Raw genomic sequence first — 16,020 nt, forward strand, 5'->3', positions numbered from 1 at the left:
TCTCAGAGGATGCTCTGCTGTTGTGGCCCTGACTGCTACCTCACTTCTATTGCACACCAGCAACCTGGGAGCCATCTCTTCCATCATGTAGCCCTCTTTTTGTGCTGTCTACAGGATAGCTAACTGGAGCACTTCTGGGAATGGTTTATCTGGATATTCAATCTGACTTTTCTGAATTTCTCATCTCAGGTTACCATCTTGTAAGCCCAGTGTAAATTTCTCTTTTAACATCTTGTTGGGGTCCACCAGGCACAATGAGTCTCGGACCAATGCTCTAATTTCTCTTGGAGGCTGTTTACAAAGGTGCGTAAATCCTCCCCTGGAGCTTGTCTTCTGTCATGGAATTCCTTCAGCCTCACGCTTATCAGAACCTTGTCACCATATACTACTTGCAATTGAACAAAGAGATCCTCAATATTTCTGGGCTTGGGCCTAGCATATTTGACCGCATCCCTGGCCTGTCCGAATAGGTGGTCCTTTACTATCTCTAGTTGGTCAGCCTCTGGCAGGTGTAACACCTTGAGCACTGCTCTGGTCTGCTCGATCCAGTCCTCTACCCTAAAGTCACCTGGCTTTTTCGGAAGTCCAGCAAAATCTGGGATCTTTTTCTTCTTGGACGTGTACAAGGCTGTTAATCTGGACCCCTCCATGGGCCTCTCTGTCTGCACTGCCTCTGTATTCAGGCTGCGCCTCCTGTGACTGGCAGATTGACTCCTCCTGCCTCCTTATTCTTTCTACCTGCTCCTCCAGCTTCACTTGCATAGCAACCATCTGTGCTTTATTTATTTATTTCAGAGCTTTTATATACCGAGGTTTAGCAATTAGCCTTCACCCCGGTTTACAGAAGAACAACTTGTTACATAGAACAGTACATGGAATATAGAATGGAATAGGTTACATCAAACTGTTAGGAGACTGTTCTAGAACTAATTTTAAACGCATGAACCAGGTCGCGTCAAGTTTAATTTAAAACTTTAACAGTAGTAAAGAAACTCAGAAACGAGTTAGTAATAACCAGACAAAATGGCAAAGAGGTATGCAAGAGGTTAAGGTGGGGGGGCGGGGGAGAGAGAAAGGGGGTGGGATCGGGAGGGGAGGGGAAAAGAAGAAAGGAACGGCGGGAGCGGAGAGCGGGGAAGAGTGGCGGGGGTGGGGGAGCATGGGAACTCTTAGTGATTGCACGGGTGTTGTAGATGATGGGGTTGTGAAGTTTAGCCTACGCCATCTCTGTGCTTCCCAATTTTCACTCATTTTAGCGGATTTTACTTCTACCACTTCTTAGCAACATAGAATCCCCTCGCAACCTGAACCAGGGCAGGATAGAAAGCAGCGGTTAACCCAGGAGAGATGCCCTCTATATACTTTGGACAAGGGTGGTGGAAATACAAAATTTTTAAACAGGTTTGAATCCTGTGAACGTGATGCCAAATCTAAGCCCCACCTCACCCCTCTGAGGTGTATTCATAGTGACCCTCCCGCTGCGATGGCAGAGGCAGTGTTGGAACAGCAATGAGGTTTCAGGTGGTAAAAAAAAAAAAAATCTTTACTCCCCTTATTTCTATATTTTAACCTCGGGTTACATAAAGACTATCAGCAATCAAGCCAGCAAGTACAGAAGGAAGAGGAAGGCTCATAAGGCAAACTTGTATCCCAGGAAGAGGAAGTCTTGGTGGAAGAAGTGGTCTTATATATTTCACAATTCTATAGTGAGCACTCTCAGAGCACTCGGAGTCCACTTTGTCAGTGCATCTGAATATTACATAATGCAGATTGCCTAGGAATCCTTATAGTGTAGCTCTTTTAAAAAGTTACTGAATTAGTCGCATCCTGTGTGTTGGCAAAGTACACAAGAAAATTGTTTTTCTGCATTTTCCTGTATCAGTTTTTTCTTTGTTTTTCTAAAAGTAATGATGCCAAAGCTATGGAGAAATATGTGGTGCCAGACTTTAGCACTGCTATATTTTTTTGACCTCATGATTCTTGGGTTTTCCCCCACTGATTCCTATTGAACCTGGATGACAAAGTATTTCAGAGCCTGCAAATGCTTTGCACCTGCTAATGGAATGGAATGGGAGCAAAACAAAATGTATATATCGGAAAATCCAAAAGTGGGCAGCTAAATTAGGCGCTTATATTCAGGCAATCTAAGGTGCCTTCATTTTGAGTTGAATGTAGTTTCCTAACTTTAACATTAGATGCCTTAAACTGTTGTTCTTAAAGTCAACTATGGCTTCCCCTTAGTTAAGGTACACTGTAAATCAGTGCTGGCCACCTAACTTCATTGATCTGATCTGGTCCCAAGCATTTTTAAGGCACCTAGGGATTTAATTAGGGGAGAGGGAAGGAATTTTTATTAAGACAGATCTAAAAGTTAGGCACCTAGATCTTTTGAATATTGGGTTCTTAATTACACAGCTAAATGCCTTTGACAATTGTCTTCCCACTATTCGTTTTCACACTATTCAGTGCTATTCTACCTCCCACATAGCCTCTGTTCCACCTTGTATTAGCAAATACTTTTATTCGGTGGCTTGTCCAAATTGCTATTTATCTCAGCCTCCTCTCTGGCATAAAATGAGTAAACTGACCACTAACTTTAAGTGGCTCATTTGGGAAAGTTCTATGTAAGATAAGTTTGTAAGCCCTGTTGTACAATCTGAATCTTTTTTTTTTTTTTTTTTTAAATCTTTGCAATACATGCCTTTTTGCAGATGCTCCTTTGTAGCATGCAGGTACCACCAGTCAGTCAGTCTATGAATAGTCACTCCTACATCATCATATGTGCAACATTAATAAAATGGCAGTTCCTCTGTTCATCTTGATCACACTATGACAGTTTTTGCAGATTGAATTTGACAAGTATTGGAGCCACTTTCATTGATTTTCTAGAAAAAGAATAAAAGTTACCTTTAAAAAAGATTTTTCTTATTTTGTATAATTCAGTATATCAGAGTTTGAATTATATACTATATACTATATACTCTGCAAGTTCCCCCTACTAAATCCTCTCTAAGCAAAAGAGCGTTATCTACATCTGGGCCAACTCTTTGGAACACTCTCCCTCCTGACCTCCGTCAAGAACAATGTCTCCTAACCTTCAAAAAAGAATTAAAAACTTGGCTGTTCAATCAAACTTTCCATGAAAAGCCTGGTTCTCCTTGATGCAAGTCCCAAAACATGAATGCAAGTCCTATGACTAACATTCGTGGACTTTTTGGTCTTTCTTTTTTCAGCCCTGCAAGGACACATTCTAGTTTTAAATAATGTACGATATTTATTATCACTTTATTCATTTATTTTATTCTTATTTTATTTTACTATTTATTCACCATTTTATTTATTTTTTGCTCTCGGTTCTCTATTGTTCGTTGATTCTAACTGTTAAATGTTTCAATGGTTAATGTTCATGTTCAATGTATCGCCTCCCAGCGAATGTTCTGTTCCATTGTAAACCGGTGTGATCTATATTCTTTATAGGAATATCGGTATATAAAAATTAAAAATAAATAAATATACTTGGTTGACTTATGACTATAACAAAATTCTCCACTCATTACTCATCCAAATGAACTAAAAATAAGATATGCTGATAATTTTTCCCCACTCCATCTCAAATGCCTCATGATAAATACTACAATTAAATTTTAGTCAGCTTCTATTAGAACTGAAAAGCTCTAAACTACTTCCTGTTAGCAGTTTGCTGTTTCACACAGAGAATCCTAGGCGTTTGGGTCATATTAAAGTGCTTTGTCAGAAATATGCTCTTGATTTCTTTGCACTTGGATGGGCACTGAAATTTGCTTGCTGTACTGTTCATCGGAGCCTGCCAGAGAATGGGTCACTTGGAGCTTTTGTACTCCCTGCTTATTGGGCGTATGCTTTGCAGTGATGAGTGTTCCCGTATTTATATGATTTCTGAATGCACTAATGTGAAACTGGACTGTGTTTTGTGTAAATAAATACAATTTGATATAGGACTACATTATTTAAAAAAAAAATCATTTGAAAAGAAAAATAACTTTAAAAAATTGGGTTGGTTGTGTGGATGGGAAGCTGATGGTTTGTGTTTGAAAATATATATCCAGCCACTAGTAGTTCCCTTTCCTGATTATAAAGAGCATTTCTCTGCTTTACAGATTTTATTTGTTGGTTTTTTCCTTGTGCCCTCTAGGAAATACCTTCCTACTCTATCTGAATATAACGCGTTGTGAGCTAAATCTGATATAAAGTCATATAAACCTTTTAAAAGTTCACTTTTATATATATTTGCTGCCACTTGTGGATTACTTTGACAATTTGTTTTCTTTGGCATTTAAAAGCTCTAAACCACTGCCCTAAAAACATATCTAAAATGTTCTAGAAATGCTTGTTTAACTGAATGGAAGACATAATTTTCACTTGCATTACAAGCACTTTCATTGCTTTCCCAAGAGCACATAACTCAAGTTTATCATCTCTGCTCTTTTCCAGTACTGTTTAAGCAGAGCGGAAGCCAGACGTGACGCAGCTAAAGTGGCTCTTATCAATTCCCTCTTCAATGAATTGCCCAGTCGCAGGATCACCAAGGAATTCATTGTAGACAGTGTTCAAGAAGCTGTCTCATCAACCAGTGTAAGTGACAAGCAGGGGGCTCCTCAGACATCCACATCCTCATCAGAAGGAGTAACAGGAACATTCACATTACTGGGGAAAAGTTAAGGCGATTGATTTAGAAGTGTCCAGCATGTTCACCCTATTAATCTTGTTTCCTGCTGTCTGATAGGTATGGAAAAAGACTAAGGATACATGAATTAATGCTCTGGACTCTCCTTTCAAAATAATTTTTACAAGCACTATGGTTCCTGGCAGTACTCTTTTTAAAAGTAGCCCAGAAAATCTAATTTATACATGACACGCAGACTACAGTTTCATTTGTATCTATAGTGGTAGCAATGCTGAAACCATTGGGTACAGCCACCAATTTCCTGTGGAAGCTCAAAGATAGATTCTGTGGCAAGGGCTTGAAAGTTCAGTGGCAATTATGTGGCCCATTTGCATGATTGTGCATATTAACTTAGGGTGAGGGCCCCAAAAGTCCCTGCCCTGTCTCTTTCTATCAATGGGAGGTGTCTCTACTGGCACTAGGCATTGATGTCAGAGAGGAAGTGTAGTGGTTTTACTGACATACTCCAACTAGGAGGTGTCTTGAATTGAGGAGATTCAATATAGTGGAGAAACCCAGACGTTTCTCTGCTGTTTCTCCACAGGCAATCCAGGACTCAAGGCTGGAGACCCTGGAGCTGCAGAAGAGGGAGTCACATGCTTGGAGCAGCCGTGAAGGGCTCTGAGCAGGAATCTGGGGGTGATTCCTAGTGAAGGAGAGGATTCTCCATATTCCTTGTTTCTAGGGCGATTGCACCCCATGTTTTTGAGAGAAGTGGATTTGCATTCAGGACCACAGTAGGCTCCCAAGACTATTGATCTGCAGCTGAAGAGGTTCTGCATCAAGAGAGTGGCAGTAAGAGTCTTTCCAGTGTGGACTGCCAGAGAATTCTCAATGGAGAGCCACAGTGGAATGAGAAGGATCTGTCTTGCATAGGGGATCTACCCTATGATTTTAGAGGAGGAGAAAAAACTATAAAGCTTGGTTCAGGTACCAAAAAGGGAGTCACACAGAACTAGGAGATCACTAAGAAGTATCCTGAAGGGTGTTTTGCGATTCAGAGGATTTTGTGGTCATGTGGATTTTTATTTCTGCTAGGGATATCATCAAAAGACGGGGCACTTTTTGTCAAGCCAGACACATTTCACAACTAGGAGTAGCCTAGTGGTTAGAGCATCAGAATGTGAACCAGAAGAGTCAAAGTTCAAATACTACTGATGCTTATTGTGACTTTGGGCAAGTCACTTCACCCTTTATTATCTTAGGTACAAACTTTGGTCATAAGTCTTCTGGGAATAGGGAAATACATACAGTACCTGAGTTTAATGTGCTTTGAAGCATCACAAAAAGCAAAAACTTTTTTTTTTTAAGTATCTCAGTAAAATTTTATTTTGGAACAACCCCAACCTTGTGTGGCTGAGTAGTTTGGCACCATTTTGAAAGATGGCATCAACCGGCCTGGAGCCTAGGGGGCACTCTGGGCTCCACTAGACACCAGGGATTTCTTCTCAAAGCATGAGGGTGGTCTGGGGGGTGAGCTAGGATGGGGAGAGACTACTAGACAGTAGGAACTAATTCAAGGAAGTGGGGGGGTCGAGGGTGGGGGTTAACTAAACACTAGGGTCTGCTTCTAATGTTGGATGGGGCAAGGAGACTGGATGCCTTGTGGAGATAGGTTTGGAACCCGAAGAGGACAATTTATTTAAAGTGGAAGTGTGTGGGAAGGGGGATGGGGCATCACTGCATGGCATTAAACATTTTTGTTTTTATATTGTTAACTGTGGGACTGCCTCAACAAATGGGGTGGTTGGGGCTTTCGTCAGACTCCAAGGGGAATTATGGCATGGTTCGGGGGGGGGGGGGGGGGGGGGGGAATGACTTATTTTGGGCCGCATGGACCTTTAACATAATGGCGGCCCTGAGAAAAGTGGCCCGCCATTTCGCATTTTTCCCTGGTTCTCTGCGATATTTTTTATCTCAGGTTTTATGCAAGATAAAAACATCTTTGGAAAATGGCTGCAATATTTTACCAGGGAGGGGCCTAATATCACATGAATGCACCCCTCCCTCCCATAATATTTCACACCTCTCATGGTAAAATTTAGCAGTATAGTAAATTCATCTAAGTTAGGGGCCTAAGTTAGGCACTTATTTCCAACTGAACTTAACTGAAAATTCACTTATATTTAGAAATGTAATCTTAGATTCCTAAATTTTTCTCTAATTTTCATTTTCTAAATCTGTGTTAAGAACCTAACTTTTTTTTATATGCCCTAACTCTACCCCTATAGCCACACATTCTTCAGGGTCATAAATTTAGATGACTAGTGAAACTAGGACCCTAAATTTAGGAACTCAGCCCTAATACATTTTCAATAGGGCCAATTTAGGATCCTACCTGCCAAAGTTATATACCTAAACCTTTTAGTCAATTAACCTGCTAGTAATGCAAAAATCTCTATAGTGTGACAAACTCCTGGAGTTGGAGGGTGATCCACAGAGCCTCACAATTTAAAGAATCAAACACTTTGGTCAGATCAATGATGGTGAGAAACATTGCTTTATCCTGATCCCAGCAGTTTTCTTGGATCTGTCTGGGAGAAAAGATCATGTCTTCAATGCCCAAAGAAATAGTCAGAAGCTACACTGAGTTTCCACAGAATTAAAGACTAGCAGGAATATAAAATTGTTGGATGTTGAATGTTTGTTTATTCAATTAAAAATATAATCATGTTGCAACATTACTTTGAAAGTCATAGGTATGGCAGAGTCTGGGTTTTGTCTTATTTGCTAAGAAGGGTAAAAGTTGTCCTACTAAATAACTGCTTACAGATTTCCAAAAGAAAGAAGATTTTGCTATTGTATTTGATGGTGAGAATTCTAATTCTTAAATTGTGAATATCTTCCAGTTTCATGAACTGTAGCATTCAGTTCATTATATATTTGAATAGAAAAAGCATTAGGAACATAATACTATTTTGAGTCTAAGCTGATCAGAGTAATATTCCAGTTCCTAAGTCACATCGCACCATCTCAGTTTTCTCTCTGTCTATAATGTTCCTGGTTCTGGAATAAAGCAAATGTGGCTCTTATGGGAATGATGGTTTCCAACATTTTTAGCTTCATGAGTGGCGACAGGTATAGTTAAAACCATCCTTGCAGGACAATACTGATGAAAGAGGCTTTCAACTCTTAAATATATATCATTTGCAATTTATTTGCTCTGTTAGGGTCTGTGTGCCATTATAGGAAAGCCTACACATATATTAGAAACACAATATCGGCACTTAACATCCGTTCTTACCTCTTTCCTTCACTTGTTCTATGTTTTCAACTGTTTCTTTGTTAGATCTAAATACCTCTGAAATACTTCCCCTTCAGCCCCCAAACAGATTGGATATTATCCATTACTTCTGTAATCAGTGCTTTTATTGCTTCATGTGATCTGCCTTGGATCTACCTCTAGGAAAAGACGTAATATCAAATGCTTATAAATAAATATTAACTGTGAATGAGGTAGATCTGGCATCTACATGACTCACTTGAAAGCAAGAGACAGTTTGGAAGCTTAAGTCCTTGCATGCAGCATGGCAGCTCAACCTCTTAAATAATAACTCCTGCTAAAAAAAAAAATAGTACAAGGTCCATCACCTGGTGACCTTGACCTGCAATGAATCTGACTGATGCAACACAGTTGCCACTGATGATGGCATCCAGGTAGCACTATTTGAGCTTCATTGGCATCACTCCCCACCCCCCCTTGCTATTAGCAAATTGAAAATGGGGTCTACCCAACAGGAAGATAAATCAAGCTGATATGCAGTAACTAGATAAGTACGCAGGGGCAGCGTAATTCACACCTGAATGTTGACCTTGTCCAGTTGATCACCTTCACACTGTATTGTCCTGTAACAATGGTAGCCCTAAGCCACCCCCCTTCTTTTCAAGCTGATTTTTTTTTTTTAGAGAAGGGGTTAAAAATGAGAAAGAAGATGAAGGTGGGGGCTTGAATAAAAAATTGTTCATTTTTCTAGTGGGAATGCTTAACCTTTGCAGGATTATGGATGAGGGGTTGGGAAGGATCTTACTACATAAACTATTATATGGGCTTAGGTAGTAAAGTTCTTTCTCCTTTTTGTGCCAAAGAGAAGAAAACTGCTGAGTACACAGAACCCTAGGTGAACTGCTGCACCTCTAGCCATGTATGGAAGCCTGGACTACATCTAATCCGTGAATGAAAGAAGGGCTTTATTCTCTAGCATTGTGAATCTTGTATACATTTTAGAAACAGAAATCCACACAGTTAAAGGAAAGAAAGTCTATGATTTGTTTATACATGAAATGTGAAGGCAGTTCGATGTAGTTCATCATTTTTATGGAAATTTCTGAGGTACACTCTTTGTAGACTTCTGGGTATCATTTTCCTTAGGGATATTTAAAAGCTAGCATAAATATTTCAACAGCAGTCTGTTATCAATACTGCATTTAATAGCCATACATTTGTTGGTATCTTCATACCACTAGCTATGGTAGGAAACCCCTGACTTTATAGGGTTTGCTCAACAGCATAAAGCTGCCTTTACCCACTTACAATCAAAAGAGAGAACTTATCAGGGATAGGGATAGGAGTCAGGGAAGGGAAGAGAAAGGAAAAAGGACTTTTGTTATGTAGGGCAGCTTGCGGGATGTCCTCGCCATACTCACCCCGGACCCCTCTTCCGTGGTGGACCTCGCCAGCCTCCTCTCGCGTGGCAGGATGCAGCCAGAACCCCTGCCTCTAGGGCATCCCCATAGGTGCACGTGCGCCCGGTATCACTGCATTGTCTGATAATGGTGCATAAGACTGCAAATCCGTATGCAGAGGGTAGGATGACTGAGCTCCTTAACACTTAACAGTATTGTTTGTTGAGAAACTAATAGCTTTTAATCTGTTTTACCTAAAGGGAAATTTCAATGATGCAGATGATCCAAGCACAAGCATTGGAGCCTATCATTATATGCTGGAGTCAAACATGGGGAAAACTATGCTGGAATTTCAGGTACAAATGAATCCTTACCGATTGAACCCATCACTGCTCATGGTAAAAATATGATGGCAACATGATGTACAGACATGAGAGGGCCAAAGAAAGCAAAACATTTCTTGGATGAAATATTATCTGTTAACTCTTTGTTGCTTATCATTTTTCCCAAAAGTCAAACTGTAACTGCACAATTGTTCTTTGAATTTCTACAAACAACTCTTGCTGGAACGGCTGGACAGATAAGTCGGCATGGATTTAAATAAATAAGTCAGCGAGAGCTGTTTGTAGAAATTCAAAGAACAATTGTGCAGTTACAGTTTGACTTTCTTGAAAAGATGTAGTTTGCAATTCTATAGATTGAGACGGCAGATTTTTAATCCACGCACACAAACATCAAATTTCACAGAAAAATATTCGGCTGATGGAGGTTTGTTCATGATTACATAAAAGAGATATCGCCTGGTTGGGGATAAAAATAAGTATGAAACTTTCCTCTCCAGCTAAAAAATTTTGTTTCAAAAAATTTTTTGTCTCTAAAAAATGTCTTAAAAATATTTTTCAAAAAGATACAGTTGGGAAATTTAATTATATATTTTGAAAGATCTGAACAGAAGAAATTATTATCTTATGAGGTGATTTTGTGGTTGAAATTATACCCTTTAGGGATGACCACAACTCCTTCTCCTTTAGGGCAAGTCTGGAGATCTTGAGCTTGCAGCTTCCCCAGCCTCATCTGACCCAGGGAGTGGAAAACCTGTCTTGGGGTGTATCTGACACCTGAGCTACCAGGCTCACTGTTATCAGGGATCTGTTCAGTATCACTGTGAACTGATTGCATACAAGTAGAGCCAGGTCCTGAGGTCCTAAAAAATGGTCACTGCCCTTTGGCCTAGCTGCCATGTATGTCCTGGAATTCTGCACTGGATATTTCACCAAGGGGTTCACTGCCTTCAGGCTTAATAGATCTCTGCTGCCTGCATGATCTGTTTTGGATCTATGCATTGTAACTTTTCCCCTTTAAGCTTCATATTCCAGCTAGCAGTCCACTGTTACCAGCGTCCCTTGAAATCACCACTAGCTCGCCAGCATTCAAGGCCTCAAATAAAGTGAGGGAAGAAACTCATCAAAATAAACCTGCCTCTAGGAGGACTCACACACTTCTGGCAGGATGTGTTATAACTATGTAAGGATATTGTGCATAATAAGATGCCTCACATCATTGGTCATTCCTATTTGATTAGATCTATCCACCATTATTTTCTTATCTACAAAGCTGAGGGTGGAGTCACTCCAACCCTGCACCTTTACAAGGAAAGTTAGACTGACAAGGCAAGATAACATGCCCTGTCCTCGATAAGTCCTTTTTTTCTGGCCTGCAGGATATAGGTGACCATAAGTCTCCTGGGATTCCAGTGAAGATGCTATCCACTGCCACCAAGGGAGAGTTCACCCTGACCATATCCACATTTGGACACTCTGCACGTTTCCAGAACTACTGATCCTCATTGGAAGTTCCATCCCACTGGCCTCCAGCTCTCCATAGATGCTCCAGAATATCTGCTCTCACCTAGTTTGTTCTCTGTAAAGAGATCACTTGGAATGAAACATAAGAAATGTCATACTGAGTCAGACCAAAAGGTCCATGACAGAAAGAGAGAAAGAGTTAGCTATCACATTTTGTACCCCCAGGGTATGTTTAGCCCACACCATTACGTTGAACTGTAGGCATGTCAGCACAAACTAAATGAGCAGATTGATTACTAGTTTGCACATTGCTAATAGCTTATTTATGGTGTCTACCACACCCATATTTAATGCACCAGAAAATCACCTACCTGTTATAGAACCAGTGGCACCAGATAACTAGTGCCACCATGATTGACAAAAGCTTCAGAAAGGTGATATTTCCCCTTCATTTTTAGTTTATTTTATTTTATTTTTCCTGGGAATTTAACACTGTTTATTACAACAAGAACATGAATGATATCTACCTGGAAAAATGGTGAGTCGTTTTTTCCACTTGTTTCTCCCATTTTTGTTGTAATAAACAGTGATAATTCCCAGGAAAAAACAACATCAAACCCTGAAAATGAAGGTCCTTGACAATTCAGCTAGCCAGGACACAGTGCACCAAACTCCCTGGTACTATACTCCAAAACCAGCACCAGCTGATGTATCTGAGTATAACTGTTGGATACTGGTGCTACTGGAAAATGATTCGATCAATGTACTTCTTGAGAAATGGTTTCCACACTCTTAAGTCTTCCTGCAGGGCTTCTGTGTCTCTGATGTAATGATGGCTACTGCACATACCTAACATGGAGGTGGACATTTGGCACCAGATGACCCATCCCATTGGCATTACCCAACATTCAGGTTTCTGTTGAGGGACTGTATCTGGCAAAGAGTTACTTTCCTCACTAAGTGTATCATCTGTTTCAGCTCTCTGTTTCAACAGCTTCTCCTTGAACCATTTCTGCCAAACTGAGTCTATATCCAGGAAAGTTATCACCTAGGATGAGCCCTTTTGTTTTTTCATTCGCATGCTAAATTCTTCCGCCATCACCCAAAAGTCCTGCAAAAAATATGCACAAAATTATGAGGCAATGGACTGACAAAGAAAAAAAATCATTCAGTGGACTATTTGGAAAATCAGCGCTAGGCACCTAACTTTTTCCACACTCTAACTCCTCCTGTGAAGATGTCCACGCTTTAGGGGCCCTGAATGTAGGTGCTCAGCCTTAGTCAGTCAGTTTTCAAAGGGGCTGTTTTAAGAGCCAAACTCTAGAAGTCAGGCACTTAATCCTTTTGGAAATGGACTCTAAGTCAGTAACATGTACTGGCCCCTATGTTCCATTTAAGAACTTAGAGGTCCACCCTGAGTAAGCTGGGGAGCAGGAAAGTTATCCAGGTAAAGGTACCCAGATAACGCAAATATTCAGCAGAACAGACCTGGTTGCTTATTCCGCTGAATATACCTAGATAAAGTCCAAGTTGCCCAGAATAGCCATAGGACAGTCCACCAGCATGACCAGACATACCTGGATAAAAAGATAAGAAATTGCCATGCTGGGTCAGACCAAGGGTCCATCAAGCCCAGCATCCTGCTTCCAACAGAGGCCAAAACCAGGCCACAAGAACCTGGCAATTACCCAAACACTAAGCAGAACCCATGCTACTGATGCAATTAATAGTAGTGGCTATTCCCTAAGTAAAATTGATTAATAGTCATTAATGGACTTCTCCTCCAAGAACTTATCCAAACCTTTTTTGAACCCAGCTACACTAACTGCACTAACCACATCCTCTGGCAACAAATTCCAGAGCTTTATTGTGGTTGAGTGAAAAATAATTTTCTCCGATTAGTCTTAAATGTGCTACTTGCTAACTTCATGGAATGCCCCCTAGTCCTTCTATTATTCGAAAGTGTAAATAACCGAGTCACATCTACTCGTTCAAGACCTCTCATGATCTTAAAGACCTCTATCATATCCCCCCTCAGCCGTCTCTTCTCCAAGCTGAACAGCCCTAACCTCTTCAGCCTTTCTTCATAGGGGAGCTGTTCCATCCCCGTTATCATTTTGGTTGCCCTTCTCTGTACCTTCTCCATCGCAACTATATCTTTTTTTAGATGCTGAACATCAGTGCTGTCTAGCTAACGTTAAGCTCTGCTCCCTGATACCACATCACCGCCTCTTTTTTTATCCAGCTACATTTTGTGTGAGGAATGATTTCCCCAGACAAAATTTAGATTGAGAGCATGGGGGGATTTTTTTAAACCAAAGATCTGCGCGGGTAACTTCCAAAGTTAACCAGATAAATCTTTTGAATATGGACTTCTAACTAATCAAAAGAGACCTTACATATCTGGCATGTTAATTGTTATGCATGTCTATATAAACAGCATATTACATAGGTTCTTATAGAAAGATATCTCAATGCAGAATAAATGAGATGCATAAGATAACAAAACCAGTATAGAATGTTATAGGACTCTACTGTGAAAAGATTAAAATCTCAGTAAAGACTAGAATCACAGGCAAGATCCTTAGAAACGTGACGGCAGGAAAAAAAAAACATATGGCCTATCTAGTCTGCCCATCCACACCAAATAATTTATCTTTATAATTCCCCTCACTCCCTCAGACATCCCCTGTGTTTTTCCCGTTCTTTCTTGAATTCAGATACTGTCTTTGTCTCTGTCACTTCCACTGGGAGGCTATTCCATGCATCCACTACCATCTCTGTAAAGAAATATTTCCTAGGACTACTCCTGAGTCTGCCTCCTTTTACCCTGCCTCTTCAGGGGTTGAAGCACAATCCTGTATCCTATTTACTCAAAAGACCCCAAGAGTTGATGTAGCCTCATAAAAGCCTCTGTATCAGAGCAAAGAAGGACCAGTGATAGAAGCTTTTTGGTTTAACTGTAGGAGAGATACATGATGTAACTGGAAGATAAACCTTAAAAACAAAGATTTGCGTTTTTCCAGGGTTAGATTTCTGTATTATTTGCTAGGTCCAGAAACAGTAATACATACTACCGAAATACAAAAGAAATCACGTGTCCTAGCAGTCTTACACTGAAACAGAACAAACCCATTTTGAGAAACATAATGATATTAAGAGATATCTACTGAAGGAGGGTGGATCAATTGTGACTCAGCTAAAAGCCTCATTTACATCAACCCAGGCACCAGCCCAAGTTGCTGACTTGATTCAGGTAGCAAACAGAACATGGCCATGAACTTCAGCTTGGCAAGCAAGGTCATACTGCATGTGCACAAAAAGCATGTATTCTTGAGAAACTCACAAGCAAAATGTGCACAGTTAACTTCTGACAGTAATAAAGTTTGCAGTCTGTGATATATTGGTGGTTTCACTAATACTCTAATACTTATTACTGTCCCATGAGGGAGGGTATAGAGCAATTGGTGTGTTTTGTGATTCTGTTTAATTCATTTTGCATACATGCTGGTATCCATATAGAACATGGCCTAGATGTTGCTCTTTCAAAATTCCCAAACCACTGCTGCTAGCATATGCATCCTCAATTACCACATAGAGAATTTAAACACAACTTAAAGTAGCTGTCATATTGTCTATAGCTGTTAGACAATACGACAATAATTAATAAGAAACACCTCAAAATCTGGGTTTCTATCTTTGTACAGTGGGTTAACTGAGTGATTAACAAGGGAATTCTAACCAGTGAAAACTGAAAAAAAATAGGAGCAAAAAGTCATAGAACAGCCACACACAGGCAAACTAAAGGTCTAATTTTTACACAGCAACTTATCACCAGAGTAACATTGTAAATTTAGAGCAAAGCAATGAGAATACTCCTTTTTCCCAAAGCTATAAACATGCCACTTACATTAATATCCCTCTACAAATCTAAGGATTTCTGTAGGCTCTTGACCACAAATTAAAGATGTATCCGATAAAACTGGAAAGCAGAATCTGGTGCAGGCCCTTCTGTGGATCTATACTTTGTGGTGAATAAAAGAGGGATTTTCCTGGGTATGTTCTTAGTAATAAGACACCGCATAAACTCCATTCCGCTCAGTGGCAGCCAGTGAAGATTTCAGTGTGCAGACTCAGTAGACCTAGGGTTGAACATCAGCTGCCGGTCATAAGAAGCAAACTAGTCTGTCCTAGTTTTTTTGACTCATTTCAGAGCATGTTAAGAGTTTGTCAGTATAAATAGCTTTAACAGAATAATGGATAACTCAGAATTGACTTACAGTACCTGCTTTTTATGACCTGGGACCAGATGGTCACTTATATGTATATAGACTGTTGTCCAGTGGGGTCCTGGATGACTTGAGGTTTGTGACTTTTTGGTCAAGAGTTCAAGACTTGGACTTCAGATGGCTGCTCAGAGCTTACAGATTACTCTGGGTAGTCCCATCTCTATGATGTTATACTCAGGATTTCATTTGTAGACAAAAAGGAAGAGGAACTGTGGAACGGGGTTGGTTTGGGAGGGGATGGAGGAGTGAGGCCAGGGGCAGATGTGAACTTGTGAGGGGGTGGAGCCAGGGCTGGGAGTGAGCTAGGGTTGCCAACTATCTGGATTTTCTCCGCACAGTATAAATATTTCAGGAAGGCTAAAATGTCGGAAAATGTCCAGATTTTAGCTCTCAAATCCAGTTGCAGTCCACCCAGCCTGAAAACCTTCTTCTGCCTAGCACTGGTGCCTTCAATTAAGTGAACACCATCCCTACTGTCAAGGTCAATGCGGCGTCTCTTCTGTAGCTCCTGCAACACGTAGTTCAAATGGCAGCTGTTTGGACTGCAAGGGCCTCCATAGCCCACGCACTTCAAACAGCTGATGTTTGACCTGTGTGCCAA

At 40.5% G+C, this 16,020-nt stretch overlaps 1 protein-coding gene across 1 annotated transcript in view; it reads left to right on the forward strand.

Moving 5' to 3' along the window:
• The window catches only part of LOC115100202 (protein limb expression 1-like), a 125,464-nt gene that overhangs the window by 82,680 nt on the left and 26,764 nt on the right, over positions 1 to 16,020 (forward strand). The window contains exons 6-7 of the mRNA XM_029618524.1: positions 4,471 to 4,611; positions 9,586 to 9,681. Coding sequence (XP_029474384.1) covers positions 4,471 to 4,611; positions 9,586 to 9,681 — 237 coding nt within the window. The remainder of the gene's footprint in view (positions 1 to 4,470; positions 4,612 to 9,585; positions 9,682 to 16,020) is intronic.

The sequence above is a fragment of the Rhinatrema bivittatum genome, chromosome 1 (assembly GCF_901001135.1).
Source record: "Rhinatrema bivittatum chromosome 1, aRhiBiv1.1, whole genome shotgun sequence".
NCBI classification, from domain to species: Eukaryota; Metazoa; Chordata; class Amphibia; order Gymnophiona; family Rhinatrematidae; genus Rhinatrema; species Rhinatrema bivittatum.